This window comes from Castanea sativa, chromosome 12, assembly GCF_040712315.1.
Source record: "Castanea sativa cultivar Marrone di Chiusa Pesio chromosome 12, ASM4071231v1".
In the NCBI taxonomy this organism is placed as follows: domain Eukaryota; kingdom Viridiplantae; phylum Streptophyta; class Magnoliopsida; order Fagales; family Fagaceae; genus Castanea; species Castanea sativa.
In genome coordinates this window covers 47,354,478-47,379,314 of record NC_134024.1, presented here as the reverse complement: position 1 = coordinate 47,379,314, position 24,837 = coordinate 47,354,478, and the positions used below count along the sequence as shown (strand labels likewise).

The 24,837-nt window shown below is 38.5% G+C and overlaps 2 protein-coding genes and 1 pseudogene across 2 annotated transcripts; 2 read left to right on the top strand and 1 right to left on the bottom strand.

The window, feature by feature from the left end:
* The first annotated feature begins 631 nt into the window (after nucleotides 1-631).
* LOC142620789 (uncharacterized) lies at nucleotides 632-5,339 on the top strand. Its single transcript, XM_075794101.1, has 3 exons — nucleotides 632-637; nucleotides 2,277-4,713; nucleotides 4,798-5,339. Exons 1-3 carry the CDS (start codon nucleotides 632-634, stop codon nucleotides 5,088-5,090), a joined length of 2,736 nt encoding a protein of 911 aa, XP_075650216.1. The 3' UTR covers nucleotides 5,091-5,339.
* A 1,092-nt stretch (nucleotides 5,340-6,431) lies between these two features.
* LOC142620788 (uncharacterized) lies at nucleotides 6,432-8,392 on the top strand. The gene is made up of 3 exons (XM_075794100.1): nucleotides 6,432-6,947; nucleotides 7,164-8,267; nucleotides 8,357-8,392. Exons 1-3 carry the CDS (start codon nucleotides 6,432-6,434, stop codon nucleotides 8,390-8,392), a joined length of 1,656 nt encoding a protein of 551 aa, XP_075650215.1.
* A 9,773-nt stretch (nucleotides 8,393-18,165) lies between these two features.
* Nucleotides 18,166-21,559, bottom strand: LOC142618415 (cytochrome P450 CYP82J17-like; annotated as a pseudogene).
* Between the last annotated feature and the right edge of the window lie 3,278 nt (nucleotides 21,560-24,837).

The following is a 24,837-nucleotide window of genomic DNA, read 5'->3' as shown; positions in this document are numbered from 1 at the left end:
ACCAAGCGAGTTTAAACGTCCCGGTATGCAAGTTTGGCTCCATTAGAAGACTTAGCGTGCGACTTGGCGTGTTTTATATGAAAAAAGGAGCTTAGAATTTTCCTTTTTTTTTTTCAAACACAAAATTGTCCAAATTATAATTAAATGTGCTGAGATTTTATTTATTTGTTTAATATTGTGAATGGTTTAAAATACCCACGTGTATATATATATATATATATATATATATATATATATATATATATATATGTTGAGAGGTGGTTTAAAGACAGAGGACAGCAACATCTAATATCTAATATGCGTTGTGTAATTTGCTAATATCTTTTCCACAAATTGTTTGCTGAAATTTTCAGTAGTTTTATTTGTAACATTGTCTCCGTTAGAATTATCCTTTTAGTCCATGCAAAGACCTTTACCAGAAATTAGTTGAAGACATTTAAACGGCCCTGTAAGCAAGCTTGACTCCATACGATGACTTAGCCACTTAGCGTGGTCCACACGAAAATAGGGTCCTTGGAATATCCTAATTACAGTTATATGTACTGAGATTTTATTTATTTATTTAATACTATGAGTGGTTTAAAATATCCACATGACGAGAAGTGTTCCCTCAGTATCAGTAAAAGGGTAAATGACTGTATGTAACTAACTCCATGATGGATGGAATTTATAAAGATTAATCATTATTAAAACATAAAGAGGGTTCTGTTGGTCTCTAATGTGAATGACAACTCATTAGAGTAGGAATCACAAACATGAGGACTTCAGATTGTACTGAAAAATTTCAGGGGTTGATTTAGTGATTCCTAAAACTTCATGAGGTTTATGAGATCCTGAATTTGAAATTTCTTTCCAGAATCTTCAGGCTACACCAAAAACAATTTGATTCCTAATTCTCTTATAAAATAACAAATCCTATGAATTTGAAATAATAGTATCTACCAAGTGGGTGTCGTTACACATTTACCATATTATGGTGTATTGCAATATTCATATGTGAGCAGTGTAGTTAATTAAATAGTGAAATCCTATATTGGATATTAATGAGAAGAAAAAATGGTTAATATAATATAGTTAAACTCATATCCATTGGACTTAATTCTTTTGAGTTAAGTGTGTTTTTATATGTTATATTAATTTTTTTTTAAAAGACTTTTGAATGCTTTAAATCATTGTAGGCTACGTTAAACATGAATTACTTGAATTAACACAACTATTTTTCAATTTAGCTAATTATTTGTGATACAACTAATTGTAGAAACTCATTTGGAAATATACCTGATAAGCTATTCAAATTTAACATACTTAATAGAAGCGAGTCACTTTTGATCAATATTTTCTATTTTGCTTTGAAGAGAAATAACTAAAGTATTGTGTCATTCGATCATTATCTTTCTTCATTTCTTTATGTTTTCTTATATGATGTGTGTATATATAGGTTTCAGTCTCGCTAAATATTTGTTGAAGGATTTTTACTATTAATTATTGAAATCAATATATATACACTTATAGGTTTAGCGTATCAAAAGTACTTTTTCATATTTATCATTCATATTTGTTTTGCAATTTTCATTAAGTTACACCATAAAATACATGTTTGTGATATCTGCCAATCTGAATACGTGGGTAGTCTCAATCTAGTACTTTGTAATATATGATTCAACCGTGTTCATTACAGCAACTACAAGTCCATTTTAAGGGAAAGGAAGCAAAATTAGTAGCCGCTCAATTGTTGTAAATTTTTAAATTAAAAAAAAAAAATTGTTGTAAATTAATGTGTACCCAATTAAATTGATTTATTTTAAAATATATATATATATATATTTTTGCTAAATAATTTAACTGATGTTGCAGCCGTGGAAAGGCCATTAGTTTCATTGATTAAAAAATGTCAAACGGCAATGTTGTGCATTGGAGAAGGGTGAAGTAAGCAAAAGACGTAGTTACTTTATTGTTGTACATCAATGTGATCTATACTATTGAAATGATGTCATATCCAATTATCAATGAAAGCGGTCAATCAACAATGTTGATTATGAAATGATTATGTTTGTACAAAGCTCAACTTTAGTGACTCCCTAATGTTATGGTATACGAAAGTACTATCAACTTCAGTATGTTTTTCATTATTATTATATTTTTTTGGGTACGAGCAGGTACCTTCTCTTTAAATATTTTTTGGGATTGTGCTAATTATTCATTTATTTGGATTAAAAAAAGTATGTGGTTTTTTTGTTTGTGGATAAAAAAGTAAAATGCAATTAATTAATTAACAGTACGTAAAATGCCTGGTCATTGGCTTCCTGACCAATCTTGAGTTGCTGGACCTAGATAAAAATCAACTAAATGGATCGATTCCTTGGGAAATAGGTCAGTTGAAATCTCTTAGTGGGCTTTTATTGTATGCCAACTGCCTCCATGGCTGCATTCCTGCTTCATTAGGTAATTTGAGCTACCTGACTTACTTATATCTCAACAATAATTCCATTGTGTGTACCATTCCTGCATCTTTAGGTAATTTAAGCAACTTGGCTTATTTGTTCCTCCAACATAATCAACTTTCTGGTTCCATTCCTCCAGAAATCGGAAACCTCTCCAATTTAGTTAAATTTGACATATCAGACAATAATCTTACAGGCCTCATCCCATCTACTATTGGAAACATAGAGAAGCTAACCATGTTGCACATGTATGAAAATCATTTGTCTGGCTCTGTTCCCCAAGAAATAGGAAAGTTGAAGTCTCTTATCTATTTAAGTTTTCATACAAATAATCTTTCTGGTTCGATTCCCACATCACTAGGTGATCTAAGCAACCTAACTGTTTTACACATGTACAACAATCAACTTTCGGGCACCATTCCTAAAGAATTAGGAAACCTAGAGTCCATAAAGGATCTTGAACTGAGTAGGAATAAGTTGACTGGTATTGTTCCAAATTCCTTGGGTAAGTTGAGCAACTTAGAATTTTTATACCTCCGTGATAACCAACTTTCTGGTCCCATTCTGCAAGAGATTGGAAATCTAATGAACTTGAGTGAGTTGCAGTTGGATACCAACAACTTCACTGGATTTTTGCCTCAAAACTTATGCCAAAGTGGATCTCTACAATTATTTAGTGCAGGCAACAACCATCTCACAGGTCCAATACCCAAAACCTTGAGAAACTGCACGAGCTTAATTAGAGCCCGCCTTGAAAGAAACCAAATCTTTGGAAATATATCCGAAGATTTTGGTGTCTACAAAAACCTACAGTACATGGACCTAAGTTACAATAGATTTTATGGTGAAATCTCTCCAAATTGGAGCAGGTGCGCACAACTAACCAGCCTACGGATTGCTGGGAACAATATCACTGGTGGCATACCGCTTGAAATTGGAGACTTTGCTCAACTCCAATTACTTGATCTTTCTTCAAATCAATTGGTTGGGGAGCTTCCAAAGGAATTTGGAAAGTTGACCTCTTTGCAGCAGTTGATGTTGAATGGAAATAAACTTTCTGGTGGTATACCCTTAGAGCTTGGATCATTTACGAATCTTGAGTATCTAGATCTATCCACTAATAGATTTGGCAAGTCGATCCCTGCAAATATAGGGAACCTTTCGAAACTACATTACTTGAATCTGAGCAACAACAAGTTCAACCTCAACATTCCAATTCAAATTTGTGAATTAACTCAATTGTCCTGGTTAGATTTGAGCCATAACTCACTCGAAGGAGAGATACCTTCACAAATCAACAAGTTGCAGAGCTTGGAGTTGTTGAATGTTTCCCACAATAACCTCTCAGGTTTTATTCCAACTACTTTTGAAATGATGCGTGGCTTGTTGTGTGTCAATATATCCTACAATGAGTTGGAGGGTCCTCTTCCCAATAGCACAGCTTTTCAAGAGGCACACATTGAAGCATTACAAGGTAATAAAGGACTCTGTGGAAATGTTACCGGATTGAAACCCTGTAGGGTAGGGCATACTTCAAAAAAGGGACATAAAACCATTTTCTTCATCATTTTCCCTTTTTTGGGAGCACTTTCACTTGTATTGGTATTCTTTGGAATTTTCTTCTTTGCAAAAAGAAAATGGCAAAATCCACGAATAGACCAAACAAATGGCGTGGACAAGGAAAACGTGTTTACAATATCATCTTTTGATGGAAGAACATTGTACCAAGAAATCATTGACGCAACCCAAAATTTTGATGCTAATTTTTGCATTGGAAAGGGAGGATATGGAACAGTCTATAAAGCCAAGCTAATATCAAGAAAGACAGTCGCAGTGAAGAAACTACAATCCTTGCATGATGGTGAGATTGCACAGCAAAAAGAGTTCTTAAATGAGATAAGGGCATTAACAGAATTACGACATCGAAATATTGTTAAATTTCATGGCTTTTGTTCACATCCACAACACTCGTTTTTGATTTACGAGTACCTTGAAAGGGGTAGCTTGGCCACAATTTTGACCAATGATGATGGAGCTAAAGAGTTGGATTGGAATAAGAGGGATAATATCATCAAAGGTGTTGCTCACGCTTTGTCTTACCTGCACCATGATTGCTCGCCACCAATTGTTCATAGGGACATATCAAGTAAAAATGTTTTGCTGGATTTAGAGTACGAGGCTCATGTTTCAGACTTTGGCACAGCTAAGCTTCTTAATCAAGATTCATCCAACTGGACTTCACTTGCCGGCACATATGGATATGTTGCACCAGGTAATGTACTTATTTGTTCAATTAATATAGAACATAGATCATATGCGTACATTGGCGTAATATTCTTTTTTCTTTTTTTTGTAGAGCTTGCTTATACAATGAAGATAACTGAGAAGTGTGACGTTTTTAGCTTTGGAGTTTTGGCTATTGAAGTGATCAAAGGAAGGCATCCTGGTGAAATCATTTCCATTCTATCTGCTTCATCAGTAGAGGAGAATTTATCGTTGAATGATTTGTTAGATGTACGCCTTCCACCTCCCACTCTTGAGGTTGAGAATCAATTGATTCTCATCATAAAGCTTGCAATTACATGCTTGCGTGCTAATCCAGAATCTAGACCAACAATGCGCATGGTCTCTCAGGTGTTATCAAGATGAATTGCACTTTCCTAGAGCCATCCACAGTCTGACTAGAACAAGCAAGGATATAAATTATATGGGACACTATTCTGTTGAATTTATGCTGCTGAAGACAATTGTTTGTTTTAAGATTGTGTGTGTGTGTGTGTTTTTTTTTTTTTTTTTTGATGAACTGTTTTAAGACTATGTAATGCCTAGAGTACTACTAGATTTTTAATTGCAAGTATCAATAAATTACTACTATGAAGATACATGTTTGATTGGCCATTTGGTATGCATTATAAAGGTTTCGAATGTAGTAAAACAAAGATTCGCACGTATTATAGTTGATGGGAATGACGAGAATGGCTCACAGACGGGTATAATGCTACAGACGACCTATACTCCATGCCGAGAGAAATATTCCCACGACACTGACGAAGGCACCAAAATGGTTCAATGCCAGCAGTAATACCTTGAGCGGTTACGACACCAGCTTGGCAGACCGTTGGAAACATATTAAAGGACCATTACTCGGCCATGAGCACAATTAAGCCAGGAATTAATGCAGCAACGGCTAGACACCAGAAAAAAGGTATATAAAGGAGAAACACCATACACATAGGGGACACAATTGCATAAAGAACAAATTAATTCCTTAGAGAAACTCTATTTTCTTTTTGGGCTAACTTTGGCATCGGAGGTGTTGTGGCAGGCACCACACCGGTGGCCGAGTAAAGGAACTTGTCTTATTGCAGGAGTGACACAGTGATCATCTGGACGGACTCACACCGGCTGGTATTCATCTGGACGAACCTTCCTCAACTGACGATATTCTGCTTCAACAATTTGGCGCCATCTGTGGGAAACGACGTTCTCGCACTACGATACGAAAGCGCAGTTCCTACCAACTTCAACATCCAGATGGAGTCCAACCAAGATCCAGCAGCTTTGGCTCAACAAATTCAAACCCTTGTGGCCATTGTGGAAGAGCTCACCAGACAGAACGAAGAAATAAGGCAAAGGCTTCAGCAGGAAGAGAACCGATCGAGAGCAGTCCAAGAAGACGAAGGAGATAGCCATGGGAGAACTGATCGATGAAGGACCATCACTCCGGAAGAACAACATTCTGATCTCCTCCAGGAGATGAGAAAGGAGATGAACGAGCTGAAAAATGCCATCAAGGAGAAGACAGATCGGAGCTTAGATAAAATGGTCAGGGCAACAGATTCACCCTTTACCATGGCAGTTTTGGAACGGCCAGTGCCACCAAAATTTCGATTACCTCAACTCGAACCCTTCGACGGACTCAAGGACCCCCAAGACCACCTTAATACCTTCAAGACGACATTGGGTCTTCAACAGCCCCCTGACGAGATAATGTGTCGTTCCTTCCCTACCACGCTGAAGGGGGCTGGTAGGGAATGGTTCACGAGGCTGCCCACATCATCTATTGACAACTTCGAACAGTTAAATAGCGCCTTTCTGCGCCATTTTGTCGGAGGGCAACGTCCCAAGAGACCCGCGGACCACCTGCTCACTATTAAGCAAGGTGAAAAGGAGACCTTGCGCTCGTACGTGAAGCGTTTCACTCGAGAGACCTTGGAAGTGGACGATGCAGATGACAAAGTACAGCTGACGACATTTAAAGCCGGGCTTAGGTCTCGAGAATTTGTTGTCTCATTGGGAAAGAATCCGCCCCAAACGATGGCAGAAATGCTCCTGAAAGCGCAAAAATACATGAATGCTGAGGACGCACTGGCAGCCATTATTGACGAGGGCAGATCAAAAAAAGAGGGAAGGCACGAAGACGAACGTAGAGGGCAAAAGAGGGAGCGTCCAAATCGTCGGGGAAGCGACGCAGACAAACGAAAGGAAGAGAAGACGCCACGAACGGTAAAATTTACCCCTCTGATTATGTCTATTGACAAAATTTTGACACAGATCCAGGATCAACATTACCTTCAGTGGCCAAAGCCTTTACATTCATCCCCTAACGTGCGGGACAAGAAAAAATACTGCCGATTCCACAAGGATCACGGCCATTACACGGAGGATTGCCGAGACCTGAAAGGACAGATAGAAGAGTTGATACAAAAAGGAAAATTGCAGAAGTATGTCAAGAAGGGAGAACCCAGCAGGTTCAGAGACGAAGGCAAGGGCCAGCGCGAGCCTTCGATAAAGAACGGGGCCAGCACTCCTCAACTACCGCAAGACGTGATTGGAGAAATACACACGATTGCAGGAGGGCCACCGTCGGGAGGATCGTGCAAGTCCCTCAAGAAAGCATGCCAGAGGCAAGTGAATAGCGTCCATATGCTGCCCCCATTCAAGCAGAGACGAACAAATCATGACATATCTTTCAACGAAGAAGATGTGCAAGGAGTAAGACAGCCACACAATGACCCCCTGGTTATAACACTCACGATCGAGGGATTCAACACGAAGAGGATACTTATAGATAATGGCAGTTCTGCAGACATTATGTACCTGCCAGCCTTCCAGCAGCTGAAACTTGATCCCAAGAGGCTGCGCCCCTTCGACTCTCCCCTCGTTAGCTTCAGCGGGGACAAAGTATACCCCAGGGGTATAGTAACACTAAAAGTCACGATAGGAACATACCCACTGCAGCAAACACGTCAGCTGGACTTTCTGGTTGTAGACTGCCCGTCGGCGTACAATGTAATCATCGGTAGACCTACGCTCAACAGATGGAAAGCGGTCACGTCCACATATTGCTTGAAGGTGAAATTCCCAACTGAGGACGGAGTTGGCGAAGCTAAAGGAGACCAAGTCCTGGCTAGGGAATGCTACCAGGCTGTGGTGGCCACAAAGGAGAACCATACATGGACGATAGAAAAGGAGAAAGAAGACAAAGCAGAGGCTTTGGAAGCCGTTGAGCTCGTGGAGGGGGAAGTCGCGAAGATGACGAGGATAGGGACAGCACTAAGCCCCGAAATGAGAACGAAGCTCATTCAATTCCTTAGGAAAAACCAGGACGTCTTCGCATGGAGTCATGAGGATATGACCGGCATCTCGCGACAAGTGATTCAGTACAAATTAAACGTAAATCCCGAAAAGAAACCCGTCCAACAGAGGCGCCGCGTCTTTGCCCCCGAACGAAGCCAGGCGATCAACGACGAAGTTAACAAATTGTTGCAGGCAGACTTCATCAGGGAAGTGTATTATCCCGAATGGCTTGCCAACGTCGTGCTGGTAAAGAAAGCAAATGGAAAATGGAGAATGTGTGTAGATTTCACGGACCTAAACAAGGCATGCCCAAAGGATAGTTTCCCCTTGCCTAGGATAGACCAGCTGGTGGATTCCACGGCCGGGCATGAAATCTTGACGTTCATGGACGCCTTTTCAAGATACAACCAAATAAAGATGGCTGAAGAAGATCAAGAAAAAACCGCCTTCATCACGAGCCAGGGGCTCTACTGCTATAAGGTAATGCCTTTTGGACTGAAGAACGGAGGGGCAACGTACCAAAGGCTAGTAAACAAAATGTTCGGCAAGCAAATCGGCAGAAACATGGAGGTATATGTGGACGACATGCTCGTCAAGAGCAAAAAAGAACTGACACACCTAGACGACTTGGAAGAAACATTCAATACCCTCAGGAGATATCAGATGAAGTTGAATCCTAGCAAGTGTGTTTTTGGGGTAACATCAGGGAAATTCTTGGGATTCATGGTGTCGCAAAGAGGAATAGAGGCCAATCCGGAGAAGGTGCAAGCAATACTAGATATGACGTCACCGAAGTCCTTCAAAGATGTCCAGAAGCTCACAGGGAGGATCGCTGCACTGAATAGGTTCGTCTCCAAAGCAACGGACAAATGTCTCCCCTTTTTTAAGACGTTGAAGCAAGCTTTCGCCTGGACTGACGAATGTGAAGCCGCGTTTCAAGAGCTCAAACGCTACCTAAGCAATCCACCCCTATTAAGTTCGTCAAAGGAAGGGGAAAGCCTCTACTTATATCTGGCAGCGTCAGAATCAGCCGTCAGCGCGGCCCTGATTAGGGAAGAAGACAAGAGACAGCTGCCAGTTTATTACATAAGTCAAGCCTTCCAGGGGGCAGAAGCCAGATACCCCAGGATTGAAAAAATTGCATTCGCCTTGATAGTAGCCTCACGGAAGCTGCGACCATACTTCGAGGCGCACCCAATATTGGTAATGACGGACCAACCGATCAGGAAGTCCATGAACAAGCCAGAGGCAGCCGGGAGAATGGTTCAGTGGGCAGTGGAACTTAGCCAGTTTGATATAGAGTACCTTCCCAGAACTGCCATCAAAGCCCAAGCGTTAGCGGATTTCATTGCCGAGTTCACCCCTAAAGACGGCGACAATAGCGAAGATGTTGCAGAACGATGGACGATCCAGACTGACGGATCGTCAGCCCGAAGATGGGGAGGAGTAGGAATCGTTATAACAACTCCCGACGGAGAAAAACTTAGGTATGGAGTTCGACTCAAGTTCCCAGCCACCAATAACGAAGCCGAGTATGAAGGAATACTGACAGGGCTGAGACTAGGGAAGGCAATCGGAGCAAAAAACCTGGTCGTCCAAAGCGACTCGAAGCTAGTAGTAGCACAGATCAAGGAGGAGTACGAAGCGAAGGAGGAAAGAATGCAGAAATACCTCAAGATAGCAAAGCATTTGGCCCGGGAGTTCGACAAACTGGAGTTCATGCAGATCCCGAGAGGCCAGAATATGGAAGCAGACGAGATTGCAAAGATAGCCTCATCAGAAGATGAACCTGCATGCACGGAGCTGACCATGGAGATACAAGAACGCCCCAGCATCGAAGAAATCTCGATATTCACAGTCCAAGGAATAAACAGCTGGATGACGCCAATCATATCCTTCCTCCAAGACGGGCACCTCCCCCAGGACCCCAAAGACGCCAGGAAAATCAAGCAAAGAGCAACCAGAGTCACCATCCTGAATGACCGATTGTACAAAAGAGGTTATTCCCTGCCATACTTGAAGTGTGTCGACGAGGACGAAGCCAGGTACATCCTAGAAGAAATACACGAAGGCGTGTGCGGGAACCACGCTGGCCCCAGATCCCTCGCGAGCAAAGTCATCCGAACAGGTTACTTCTGGCCAACCGTCCAAACAGACGCAGCGCAACTCGTCAAAAATTGCGACAAGTGTCAAAGATTTAGGAACATCCAGCGACTCTCAGCGGAGAAATTGATGACCATATCATCCCCGTGACCATTTGCACAATGGGGAATCGACATCGTCGGGCCGCTACCCCCGGGGAAAGAACAGGTAAGATTCCTACTCGTCGCAATTGATTACTTTACAAAGTGGGTGGAAGCCGAGGCAACGGCATCCATCACCGAAGCACGAGTCCGAAGCTTCGTATGGAAAAGTATCATCTGCAGGTTCGGGATCCCACGGACGATTGTCACGGACAATGGGCGACAGTTTGATAACCAAGGTTTCAGAGATTTCTGCTCCAGCCTCGGCATCAAAAATCAGTTCTCATCCCCTGGGCATCCACAGGCGAACGGGCAGACGGAAGTAACGAATCGGACATTACTCCAGATGATCAAAACCAAGCTGGACGATGCGAAGGGTGCCTGGCCGGAGGAATTACCTAACGTGCTATGGGCCTACAGAACCACAGCAAGAACCCCAACGGGCGAAACCCCATTCAGGCTTACATATGGCACTGAAGCAGTAATCCCGGTCGAAGTGGGAGTGACCAGCATCAGGCGAGAAGCATTCCACGATGAAAGCAATAACCAACAGTTACGAGTAAACCTGGACTGCCTGGACGAGGTAAGAGACAGAGCCTCGAACAGGATAGCAGAATACTAGAAGAAAATGACCGAGTACTACAATAGAAGAGTGAGACTCAGACGACTTCGCGTTGGTGACCTCGTCCTGCGGAAGGTGACGACAGCAACCAGAAACTCCACCCAAGGAAAACTCGGCCCCACATGGGAAGGACCTTACCGAGTCACTCATTACTCCAGGCAGGGCAGCTATCACCTGGAAACCATGGACGGGAAAGCGCTTCCTCGACCATGGAATATTGAACATTTAAAGAAGTACCATCAAAAGGTGTAACAAGCAAATGTATTCATGTTTCTGAAATTAATAAAAGCATTGCCGACAGTCGTGCAAACAGACCAGTCCACATTATTGACGAGGCACAAAGAATGTCTCCAAAAAATATCTAAGTAATAAAATTCCGCACCGACGGATGTATATTACTGACGAGGCACAAAGAATGTCTCCGAAAGATATCTAAGTAATAAAATTCCGCACCGACGGATGTATATTACTGACGAGGCACAAAGAATGTCTCCGAAAGATATCTAAGTAATAAAATTCCGCACCGACGGATGTATATTACTGACGAGGCACAAAGAATGTCTCCGAAAGATATCTAAGTAATAAAATTCCGCACCGACGGATGTATATTACTGACGAGGCACAAAGAATGTCTCCGAAAGATATCTAAGTAATAAAATTCCGCACCGACGGATGTATATTACTGACGAGGCACAAAGAATGTCTCCAAAAAGTATCTAAGTAATAAAATTCCGCATCGACGGATGTATATTATTGACGGGGCACAAAGAATGTCTCCTAAAAATATCTAAGTAACGGGATCTTGCACCGACGGATGTACATTACCGACGAGACACAAAGTGTCTCCTAAAAATCTAAGTAATGACAAGTGTGCATTACTGACGAGATAGAGAGATGTATATTCTAAGCAAAACAAAACAAGTAGCTACAAAACCAAGAGCAGTGAGCAATTTCTTTAAAGCAAAAATAATATTTTAAAAATATGAGTAAAATTGTTCTCAAATTAAAGCCCAAAATACAAAGGGCACACCAAAAAAAAAAAAAAACAGAAATTATAAAAAGCTTTCATTCGTCCTCTCTTTCATCAGCAGGAGGGACTTCAGCTGGGGTACTAGCATCAGGAGCAGATTGCTGCGCAGCCTCGTCAGCAGACATCTCTTTATCTACCTCTTCCATGTCTAGCATCTCCAAGTCTACTCCAGAGGGGTGTTTGATTAGGTATCTCCGCAGCAACTCGAATCCCTTGAAGTACCAGCTGAAGAGGACAGAGTTGTACTCTTCAGTTTGCTGGAAGCCCTCTATGGCCCTTGCAGCAACCCCTTTCAGCCTCTCCCGAGCAGAAGCAAGTTGTTCGTCCTTCTCTAAAACCAGCTGCCGCTCGGTCCTAAGATCGTCCTGAACCTTCCTAGCTTCCTCCTTGGCAGCATTAGCTTCACCCATGACGGTTATAAGCTCCTTCTTCAGCTTCGAGTTGTCCATCTCCAAGACCGATATCTGCGATAAAGCAGACTCAACCTTGGCCTCTTGAGCTAAGTACTCAGAGGAAAGATGAATACTCTCCCCCAACACTTGTAGAACACAAAGGGAGGTCAAAAAAAAAAAAAAGGAGGACGAGAAGGAAGAAGTGAACGGGCATATAAAGCAAAAATGACACAAGGGCATTACCTGGACCAGCTTGTGCAAATGACGACCCACAAGGTCCTTTGCTGATGAGCCTGAGAAGACCCTCAAGTCCTCCGCCGTCACCACCTCACGAGCTCTGTCCACAGCAAGTTTCTCGTCGTCCCAGATTGATGACGAACGGGGGTCAACTTTCTCCTTCCCCTTGTTTGAAGTTCGCTGCTTCTTAGAAGCAGGAGTGGGGATCTCCTCGATAGAGGCAGCAGGAGAGGCTGACCTCGTCGTGTCAGTCCCGGAGGTGAGATGCGTGACAGAAGCTGCAAGAGTAACCGGAGGGCCCTTCCCGGTAATACGTACCACCTTCTTCCCAAGGTGGGATAAAGGTTCGTCCTTTTTTGCCCTCATCTTGTCATACATGCCTTTGTTAAATTTGGTCGTCATCTCTGCAAGAAAGGAACATATAAAAAAAAAAAACATGTGAAAAGAGCATACATGAGAAAGAAATACACGAGGCGAAAATTACTTTTTTTGCCTTCAATCCTGAGGTTACGCAAGACAAAAGAAGAAGGTTCAGGGCCGAGACAATAGAACGCGAGAGTGCGCGGATCTACAAGGTCGTCCCAATCCACAATTGTCCGCGCGTACTCAATCGCCTTCTCCACACGTTCCTTATATCTGCTTTTGAGCTTAGGGCGCCTTTTTACTGCGCAAAACAATGAACAGAGAAGCTAAAAAAAAAAAAAAAAAAAGGAAAAGAAGGAAAAAGGGGGCATCAGAATCTCATTATCAAAAAGAAAGGGGGAAGCAGGAAAAAGAAAGAAAAAATCGAGAAGGAAAGAACGCACCTTGGATAGAGAAGCTAGAGAACCCTGCCTTGCACCAGCTTTGGAGGAATGGAGAATGCGCACTAACTCACAGAGAAAATCGAAGGAATAGGAAGGAGCACAAACAGGAAATTTTAGAAGATGAGAAACAAAAAAAGGAAAAGTGGGAGTTTTTAAACAAAACCCAGAAAAAAACCGCAAATTAGCGGGAAACCCAAGGGTCGCACAAAAGAAATAGTAACTGCACCCACCAGTAAGCGCCACGTGGCAACAATCAGAATGGCGCCGCCACTACGCCTTTATTATAGCACGAAACCCCAAAAGTCATCTGCAGTTCAAGCGATTCGCATTCTATGGACGACGCATCCGAACGATTCGCATCCTATGGACGACGTGACGTGTCACGACGACCACATGATCCGGGGGCGTCTGATGGGAATGACGAGAATGGCTCACAGACGGGTATAATGCTACAGACGACCTATACTCCATGCCGAGAGAAATATTCCCACGACACTGACGAAGGCACCAAAATGGTTCAATGCCAGCAGTAATACCTCGAGCGGTTACGACACCAGCTTGGCAGACCGTTGGAAACATATTAAAGGACCATTACTCGGCCATGAGCACAATTAAGCCAGGAATTAATGCAGCAACGGCTAGACACCAAAAAAAAGGTATATAAAGGAGAAACACCATCCACATAAGGGACACAATTGCATAAAGAACAAATTAATTCCTTAGAGAAACTCTATTTTCTTTTTGGGCTAACTTTGGCATCGGAGGTGTTGTGGCAGGCACCACACCGGTGGCCGAGTAAAGGAACTTGTCTTATTGCAGGAGTGACACAGTGATCATCTGGACGGACTCACACCGGCTGGTATTCATCTGGACGAACCTTCCTCAACTGACGATATTCTGCTTCAACAATAGTGATCTTTGGTTTTAGTCATTTATATTCCAACTGAGGCCCAAGAAAATATAATGAAAATATTTTTTTGTTATAGTATAGCCCTGTTACCAAAATCAGATATTTGGAAGCAAGGTCAATATCCCTACCATGCCAGTTGTCAATAAATGATGGTAACTATTCTTGTCTGCAAGATGCCATTAGAGAAACTAAAAAATCTACGGTGGATAACAAACTTTTCTCCATGTAGGCAAGAAACTGGATGGACCGAAATTAAAATGAACCTTAGCATACGCAATTTGAAAATAAAACAAAAAAGATGGTGTCTGCCTGCTGAGGCTGTACAACGATCTTCGTAATCCTGACGGTCTTTGATGTTGTTAGACTCGTGTACTCCAAACTACCCAAAAAAATTAAAAATTAGAAGAAGAACAAAACAAGAAGTTTAAATATGTTGTGATGGGGAACTTTTTAGCTAACTCCTACAAATTAGCTATGGGATAGCTCTCACCTCCTACAAGTCAGCTGAGGGATAACTCCAAGTCCCTACAATTCAGCTAAGGCGGTCATCCACAGACCCTCTATATAAAAATCAAGACACCCCAAGTTTGAGGTACGTGAAAAAGAATATATTCTAAATCTCTAATGCTTTGAGAGTTCTTAGAGATCTTGTGAGGGACTTAATCATTGGACGGTTGTTGGCTTGTAGGCCGACCCCACATTGACGCTTTTTGAGAATGTATTCATCCTTGTAGGTCTTCAGAAGCTCCCCATTTGGACTGTCAACTAATTAACGATTTTTTATGCATCATTATGTTGCAATACCAAAATTAGAGTAGATTAATACTTATTAAATCAACACAATTAAGGGTTTCCAATCTTTCACTACAAGAAAAATGCCTATTAACGACCAAGAATTTTTTACGGATCCAAAAAGCCCTCTCAAAAAATCTTATTTGTGATTGCAAAATAAAGCCCTTGCGAATACTTGGTAAAATGTGAAATATTTGTGACCAACAAGAAAAGCCGTCGCAATTATGTGTTATAACCGTCACAAATAATAGTATTTTGAAGGGAAATTTTCCCTCCATATTATTTGCGAGGGATAATTAAGAACCTCCAGCAAAAAGTGTATTATTTGTGACGGTTAAAAAAAAGCCGTCACTAATACTAAAATTTTTGCGAGGGCTAGGATCGACCTTCACAAATAATCATTATAATGTCAAAATTTTTGGAGGGAAATGTTCCCACCAAATTATTTCTGATGGACAATAAAAATTCCTTGCAAAAAGTTTATTTTTTGTGTGGGTTAAAAATATGCTCTTACTAACACTAAATTATTTACGAGGACCACGATTGACCTTCGCAAAAAATCATTAAAATATTAATTTTTTTTGGAGATAAAAGTTATTCTAAAATTCAAAGAAAAATAAAAAGAAACGTATAAACATATAGCACTTTGTATTCTTTAGATGAACCTTTTATTTACAGTCTAAAAAAAACCTTTTATATACATCTTATATAAGAAAGGTCTTTCCTTATTTTCTAAACAATTGTACCCATAAAAAAATGATAACACTTTCAACTTCAAAATGGTAGCCTAAAATTCAAGAATTTCAGCCTCTTGTACTCTCTCTCTCTCTCTCTCTCTCTCTCTCTCTCTCAAAAGTAAATAAAAATTTCTTCCCATTAAAATCTTAGCCTTTTGTGTAGTACATTCCTGGGACTAAGATGTTATTCCCCGGGCTGAAGAAGCCACAGGATTGGGCTGACCTCATTTCATATTTGAAGCAATCTACTGCATCTTAAATACTCCCAGACTTTTAGTTCCCCAATTCCATTTTGCAGTCGTTGGAGATCTTTTTTTTTTTTTTTTTAAAGGATGGTACTAGTAAAGATGAAGAGAACAACTTAATCAATAACATGAGGGAGGTTGAAAACAACTTGGAGGGTAACTCAAAGGAAGACTAGTATAGATTTTGTCATAATTCTAGTTGTTTAAGTTTAAAACAAGGTTTAATTTCAGGATTTCTTTATACATTCTATATTTTAAATTTTGAACTTATATGAATTTTTATCTTTCAATTGATCAATTTTTAGTAATTATTGTACTATCGTAACATGATAGTTAAAAAAAATGATATAAAATAATTATAAATAAATAAGTAATAAAATATTTCAAAAATTATATAAAACATTATCATTGATGACATAAAAATTTGGTCATAAATAATTTTATAGTGTTGACAAAGTCCCTCGCAATTTATAGAATAGCGATGCCACTTAACCCCTTGTAAAAACACTTTAAACGACAACTAATGTCGTCACTATTATTCCTAACTAATTGCAAGGGTTTAAAAGCCCTCACAAATAAATTTTAGCGACGGCATTATTTGTCTCTAAAAAAATATGTCGTTAATTTGAAATTCGCAAATAAATAATTGCAAGGGTATAAAAGTCCTCACAAATAGTTGTTAACGATGATTACTCCCCCTCGCTTAAAATAAGTTGTTGACTTTTCTCGTCGTTTGGTAATATATTTGCGAAGGTGAATTTGTTTAGTAACGACAGTAAATTGCCCTCGTAAATTATCTATTTGCGAAGGCATGGTCGCAAAATCTCTTTTAGCAACAAGAGCAAATACGACGGCCTTCGAGGGCCACATGCCCTCACTAATAGCCTTTTGTGATGATATTTGAATTTTTGCGAGGGCATATTATCCTCGCTAGTAGACTCTTTTTTGTAGTGTTTGACTGAGAATATATGTACCTTGACAATGTGGGAACTATATAATATACTCATCCTCAAAAAAGAAATCCTTATAGTTTCTTCTCCTCCCCTCTCCCATTGTCATACCTTGAGAGGAGTTTTTACCCAAACAAAACCCACACCCATTCAAAGTGTAGAGATTATTTTGGAGTTGGGGAAGCATTGGGTCTTTGCCAAATTAATCCGATAAGGCTTGGTGGTGCAATCAGGCGGTATTGAAAGATCCAGGAAGCTAGTGAAGATAAGAACTCCAAAAAGTCCGTTGGTAACTGGAACTTGGAGAGCTCAAGTATTTTGCGTAAATTAGACTTGGAGAGTCTTTTTGGTATCCTTGAACTCCAACTTTTTCACTAGTGGATCATTTTAGTTTGGAGGGCCGCAAATGGATTTTTACACCAAATTCTTCAGTTTTCCTCTTCGATAATTCATCACGGTGTTATCTTGAGTTTGATATTATTTTCCCTACTGCCCTTTACATTTTGGTATTGCATCCTTGTGTTCATCCAAGCAATTGTTGAATACTTCAGTTAATTAATTGACTAATTACCTATATTCCACTTTAATTGCATATAGCCTAAAAATAGTCTAGCCGTAATTAAAATTCGGGGATCATAATTAGCTCTAGTAAATAGACTATCGAACTTTCAATATGTCCTACTCTTAGGTAGTGGTGAGGAAATAATTTGGAGTATAAATTAAAAAAACTAAGAGTCTATTTGGATATTACTTATTTTGCTGAAAATTGAAAACAAAAAACAATAAAAAATAATTTTTTGTTTATTCACTTTTAAAATTACTATTCATTTTCCTTTGTGCACAGTTCATGTCCCATGAACAGTGCAAGGGACATGAACCATGCAAGAGGCATTGCACTGAAAGAAAAAAAAGAAAAAAAAAAAAGAAGAAGAAGTGCAAAACGCTACCTAAATGTGCAAAAAGTAATGTACAACAGATTACTTCATAAGGGGAAAAAAAAGATATAGAAAAAGAAACACAACACAACAAAAACATGTCCAGGAAAGTACCACATTAAGACTACATAATTATTCTCCTAGTAAAAAAGATTAGGCAATATCATTAAGTTATGATACTCTTGAAGCGTGAAAGCTTATTAAAAACATGTACTCTAGTCAAACGTAGTCTACATTTCTGTTTGTCATTGATAGAGTTCTAGAGCAAGAAGTGGATTAAGAAGAACATCAAGGGGAGTTGCCTTGGGTAAGGTAATGCCCAAGCCTTCAGTCATGTCTACTGGCATATTCAATGGTGTTGTGAACACAAATCCTTGAAGTAATCTAGCTAGTGTCAAGTGAGATACTTGCAAGCCAAATGTGTAACCTAGGCAAGATTGTCTACCAGACCCAAATGGTACGAGCTCAAAATCAAATAAGTCAATACCGTACCGGAGGCTGTACCGATTTTGCTAGCGGTACGATATATTTCGGATACCGGTTAATACCGGTGTACCGTTTCGGTTTACCGCTATTTTTACTATTTCATTCCCAACAATTATATTTTTTTAATAAAAATATTATATTCACAATATTTTTTGCAATACTTTCACAAGAATCATATCAAAACCTTATGTGGAAAGTTGTTACTAGTTCTAATTTGAACCCACTGCTAAAATTATTTTTTTACTCACTCATATTCGCTAATTATTTAAAATTTATTGTGAAAATATTGTAGTATTATTTCTGACCGGTCATTTTTTATTCTTTCTTTTTTTTCATCCATAGTACGTTTCCTTTTCTTTTCTTTTTTTCTTTTTTTCTCTTGGTTTTTCTCCACCACACACCTACACTCATATATCTCCAGCCGCACCTTTTTTATCTCTACTTTCCAAGTTTCCAGAACCTCCCTCTCTCTTTCTCTTTTTCTTCTGTGCTTCCTTTTTTTTTTTTTTTTTTTTTTCCCTTTCCTCTTCGGCTTACTTCACAGACACAGGTGACACTTACTTCTTCTCTATGTTTGCATTTTTTTTTCTTCTTCATCTCACTTCACTCACACACACAGCCAGCAGAGAGATTGGCCTTCGTCTATCTTCTTCTTTTTTCTTCTTTTTTTCTTCCTTCTTTTCTTGCTCTGAGTCACTTTGTTGTTACAATGGAGCTTAGATAGGCTTTTATGTTCTTGATCTGTTGTTTTTGTTTTGATTTTAGATTTGTTGTTCTAATTAAATTTGTATTTTTCCCTGTTCTTGATCTGTTGTCTCTATTGTGATTTTAGATTGTGTTTGTGTTTTGATTGTGTTACCATTTGAGAGAGAGACAGATGAACAAAGAAGAGAGGAGGATTGTATTTGTGTTTTCTTGGCTTACTCAGATTTTTTTTTTGAGATCGTGTTTCGGCCCGATATCTATTACCGGCCGAAACAGCCGGATTTCGCCGGTACGGCCGGTGTGAGGCCAGAACAGCCGGTATTTTTTCCGGAACGAAACATGGGTGTACCTGTACCGGGAAACTAGCCGGTACGATATATACCAGCCGTACCGGCCGGTACGGTATGGTATCACCCACATTGCTCAAAATGTTGCACTAAATTATCTATATTTGCAAGTTTTGTGAGGAACCTCTCTGGAAAAAACTTATCTGGGTCATCCCAAATCCTCGGATCTCGGTGCGACTTCCACACATTAACAAAAACACGAGTACCCTTTGGAACATAATAGCCACATACATGGCAATCCTCCTAGACTTCATGTGGAATTGATAAGGGGGCTGGGGGGTACATGGTTTTTGATATCATGGTCGTCCACCCATCTCTCTCTACCAACCTTGAGATCGAGCTCTTCTTAGGCTTGCTTCAAAGTGTGCTTGTTGTTCAGTAATATAGACAGGAGCCATTTCAAGTTAAGAGATGTAGATTCAGACCCACCTAAGATGAGATTCTACATGAAATTGAGACCACACTTAGAAAGTAGATTTTCTTTATTGAGTATTGTTCTTTGTAAATAAAAGAAACTATGGTCTGTTTATTTTATATATTAGAATGAACATATATAGGTCAAAGACACAATAAAAGCTTGGTTGATTAATTAATCTGTGGAATGTTATTAGCCTATCCTAAAAATGGACTTAAAAAAAGGAGAATTTTATAGTAATATGAATCAAAGATGTATATAGAGACTATTACTATTAGTGTATACTATTTATATGGAAAATTATTAGGTGATTGAAGAATACGGTGACGTATTGTGTCCTAGTCTCATATTCATCGTGGACCCCTTCATGAATTAAGTGGTGGGATTCATCATAAATATGAGAGAAGAGAATACCATGTCATTATACTCCAAAAGTATCTAACTTCTCTATCACTCTGTATTCTCAACAAGGACTAACATAGATTATGCAAATGTAATTCAAAGTATTAATCTTTCATTACAAGACAATAATAAATAAACTAATTCATAAACTGTAGTCGGCTAGAGGTCTATAGCAAGACTCAATTATTGGTAGTTTGTGCAGTTTATTTATTTATTGATGGGGTAATTTCAGCAATATATGATTATGATTTCTAATATATATTATGATTTATAATAAAAGAGTAAAGACAGTGACACAATATTTTCAAACAAAATTCTAGGTTACAAACTATAAATGGCAGGTAAAAAATTAATATTAATAGTGTGCTCAGATAAAAAAAACATGCCATCATCCTCAATTACAGATAACATGACATCAATGAAGTCTGGTTTGTCGATTTGTTCACTTTGGGCCCTCCTCATAGCATGTTCTTCAACCCAACCTCCAACTAGAGTGTCTAATTCCCTTCCAATTCGCTTTATGGATTTTACTTGGCCCAGAAAATGTTCTAGCCTTCTAGAAATGGAACTAGATCCGAAACGGCAGGGATTCCCAGATACATACATGAACTCTTTAATAAAGTTTCCCTATTCTTTGTGCCTCTCCATCATTTCCATCATTCAAGTTACCAAAATATCTATTCCCTGAAATCTTTTTTGTAATTATATTGAAGGTTAAGCGCTCAATCCACTCACTAATCACCACCTTAGCTTCGTTGTTGTGTTTTTTGCTCATGCAAAGAGTGTACAAATCTTTAATCAAATTGTCGACCTCAATAACTTGCACATTCTTTAGTGTCTCAAGCCGACGACTAGAGAGGAGTTCGAGCATGGTTTTCTTTCTCATCTTGAGTCAGAATTTTCCGTAGTTGATGAACCCAAATGCTGCATAGTTGTAGGCAAGGTACTTTCCATGGCTAGACCTTGGACGACCAGCCAAAGCCTTGTCATTTGTAGTGAAACACTCCTTGACAGCCTCATGATTGCTAATCACAACTGTACTTTTCGTACCAAATCGGATCTTGAATATGGGACCGTATTGATCAGCCATAGCTGCCAAGGTTTCGGGCAATTGGGTTTTTGCCACCTAGTTTGTGAAGGTGACCTATGATTGGCAAGGCACCTGATGGCTGGGGCCAACATACCCTTACTTTTGTGACTACCAATTCTCACCCTCCATAGATTGTACAATAGTACCAATACAAAAGCCCCTGCAATTGCAAGGAGAGAAGAAGTAATTTCCATGATATCCTCAAACTTGAGGGAAAGCAAGATGGTTTCTAAATGGTGAGAAAAAGGAGAAAAATAGGGATAGGATGACTAATAGCAGTAAGTGGATGAGATTTTGCCAAGTGGCAAATTCTTCATTTAGGCTTCCACCTCAACAAGGATTATATTTATGTCCAAATATTAGTTCATTGAATGTGTCGATGGATTAAATGCACATATTATTTATTTATATGTGTGCACTAATCTTACATATAGGGTTCTATCATATGGCACAATTACACTATACAATGAGGTTCTGTCATATGGCACAATTATTTAAACTAGCATGACACAATTCATGTGGGCAACTATGAGGTGCTGTCATATGGCACAATTACACTATACAATAAACATCAATAATATAGAGTGGATTAAAAGGCTTTTATCATTATTTAAACTAGCATGTAACACATGCAAATGCATAGTTACATTTAAAATTAAACATAATTTTTATTATAAAAATATAAATAATTGTCAAACTATTAAAAAAAAAAAGCATGTAACATTTGCATACATATGGATACATTTAAAATTAAACACAATTTTTATTATAAAATATAAATTATTAGAAAAATTATTTTTTAAAAAGGTAAACGTTTAGTCATATATTAAAATTCTTACTAGAATTTAATAGTACTACTTATTAAAAAAAAATTTCTAATTTTTAATAATATAGAATGTATGGTGATCTTTGTTGTGTGGTGATTTTTATTGAGTATATGTGATTATTTTATTTTAATTTTAATTTTATAGTTTATTAATATTAGATTCTTAGTATTTTACACTCATTAACTCATTTGGCACAAAAATTTAAAAAAAATTAGGCAAAACTACATTGTTAGTCCTTTAAATTTACTATGTGTGCGCAATTAGTCCCTCAGATTTCAAGTGAGCACAATTAGTCCATCAAGTTTTCAAAATGAATAATATAAGTCCTTTTATTAATTTCTGTTAGTGGTATTGCTTAGGTGACTAACAAAATAATGACTTGTTGGCATTTCTTTTTATTAAAAAATTACAAAAATGAATTTACACGTTAAAAATAAAAATCTGTACTGTTCCAATTCAAGTAATGTCAATGGAAACAAATAGGAAATTGGTTTGGGAGGTGACATACAAGGACACGGAAGAGGCATTTGGAAGCAGAGGAGATGGAGTTGAAGGCATTGAAGTTGCAGAATTTGCAGAGACAAGTAGGATCGTAAAAGGCTCCTACAAAAATTATACAATTACCCTCCCAAAAGATAATCATCAGACCCAGAATCAAAATTAATTAACTGTACATAGAATCTCATCCAGAAATGTCCTCTAATTTCATAACTGGAGCGTTGCTTTTACTTACATATTTGTTGATTAGAAAGAAAAAAAAAAGTTTCATCACATTGCCATGGTAAAGTATATAAATTAAGAAAAGAAAATGGGAAAAAAGGGAAACCTAGTTAAATTGCAGAACATCGGACTTGAAGCGAAGTCGATCCCCTTTATCACAACGAATATCGAGAGGAATAGCAGGAATGGTGGGGCCAGTAGGAATGAGAATGTCTCTATTGTTAAATTCATCCACCACTACCCACCTTTGAGTCCCTTTGGCAAACTTCAGCCTAAAATCACTTGTTGAATCGAACCCTTTACCACAGACAGAGCAGACCTTGTAGCAGAAGTTGGTATGGTTTATGGGTAACACTATGCACACTAGTGTTGATGGTTTCTCACCTTCCATTGCTTCTTTCACCCAATCCGATTTGTCGTGGTTACCGATTATTTTTAAGTGTAAATTCATTTTTTGTAATAAAAAATAATGTCATGTCATTTAAAAAAAATTGACAGATCATTATTCTATTAGCCACGTAAGCAATACTACTAACGGAAGTTAATAGAATGACTAATATTGCTCATTTTAAAAACTTGAAAGGCCAATTGCACTCACTTAAAACTTAAGAGATCAATTGCGCACACAGGGCAAACTTGAGAGACCAACAATGTAGTTTCGCTAAAAAATTAAGGATGTGTTTGTTTGGAGGTGAAATAGGGTGGATAAAAAACTTTGGAAAAAAAAATGGGAAAAAAAAAATTTAGTGTGTTTGGTTGGGTGGAGAGGAAGGAAAATAATTAGTAGGGTCCAGGTGTTTTCTCCCCGGTCCTGCCAAAAAGTTTTTTCTCAAAAATGAAGGGAGAAATTGAGCATCATTTTTGGACGAAAATGCCCGTGTGCAATTGCACAAGGGCTTCATCCATGTTGCTTTTCTTCACACATTTTTTTCTTCCTCCTAGATGCTACCTGCCTTTTTTTTTTTGGACATTGCCAGCCTCTTCTTCTTCTTTTTTCTTTTTTTTTTTTCTTTTGATTTACTTGGCAGGCTTGTCCAGTATTTTTTTTTTTTCATTTGCTTTCTTTTGTGATTTTTTTTTTTTTTTTGGTTTAGATGTGGTTTTTTATATGGACATGATTTTTATTTTTTAATAAATTTAGGCTATTATTTTTTTTAGTTGTTTATCACTTTTTTGGTTTTAATTGGGCATCATTTTTTAATAAGGGTGTATGCATAAATTTATACAAACTCAATTTTTCCATCCCTTCATTTTTCCACTCCCAACCAAACAAAAATGAGGAAAATTAAAATTTTTTCTATCCTTTCACTTTTTCATCATCTCACCATTTTCTATCCTCCCACTTTTCTACCCCTCCAACCAAACGGACCCTAAGTGGACACATGACACAAACTTAACTGGATAATTATTATGTGGTCCTCACATAAATTTAGACACATGGCATAAAATTGGATTCTAATTTTGTGCAACAATATTCCTACGTTGTTTTTTTAATCTTTTAATTGCTCTTTACTTTAAGTGAAAAAGTTGTGATGGACATGTGTGCGCAATTTTAAATTTTCACTTTTCATGATGAATTCATTACTTCCACTAATATCTATAATATACTCTTTTTATTTTTCTTCTTGAGATTTTTAAAAAAAAAAATTATCCCCTTAATTTCATATTACTTTAATTCCATAAAAATTCATTCATGTTTTCGCGACGTTACTTCATGTTATGCCTTTAACTTATTTTGAACATTTTATATAATCTTTCACAAGGCAATTTAAAGCATTATCCGTGCATTGCACTAGCCCTTTGCTAGTATCGTGAATAGTTGAATGCATGAAGTCAAGATTTTTCAATTAAAGTTTTATTTATTTACTAGTATTATTCTCGTGCGATAAACGGCTTGATGAAGATTCATATGTAAACTCAAAAAT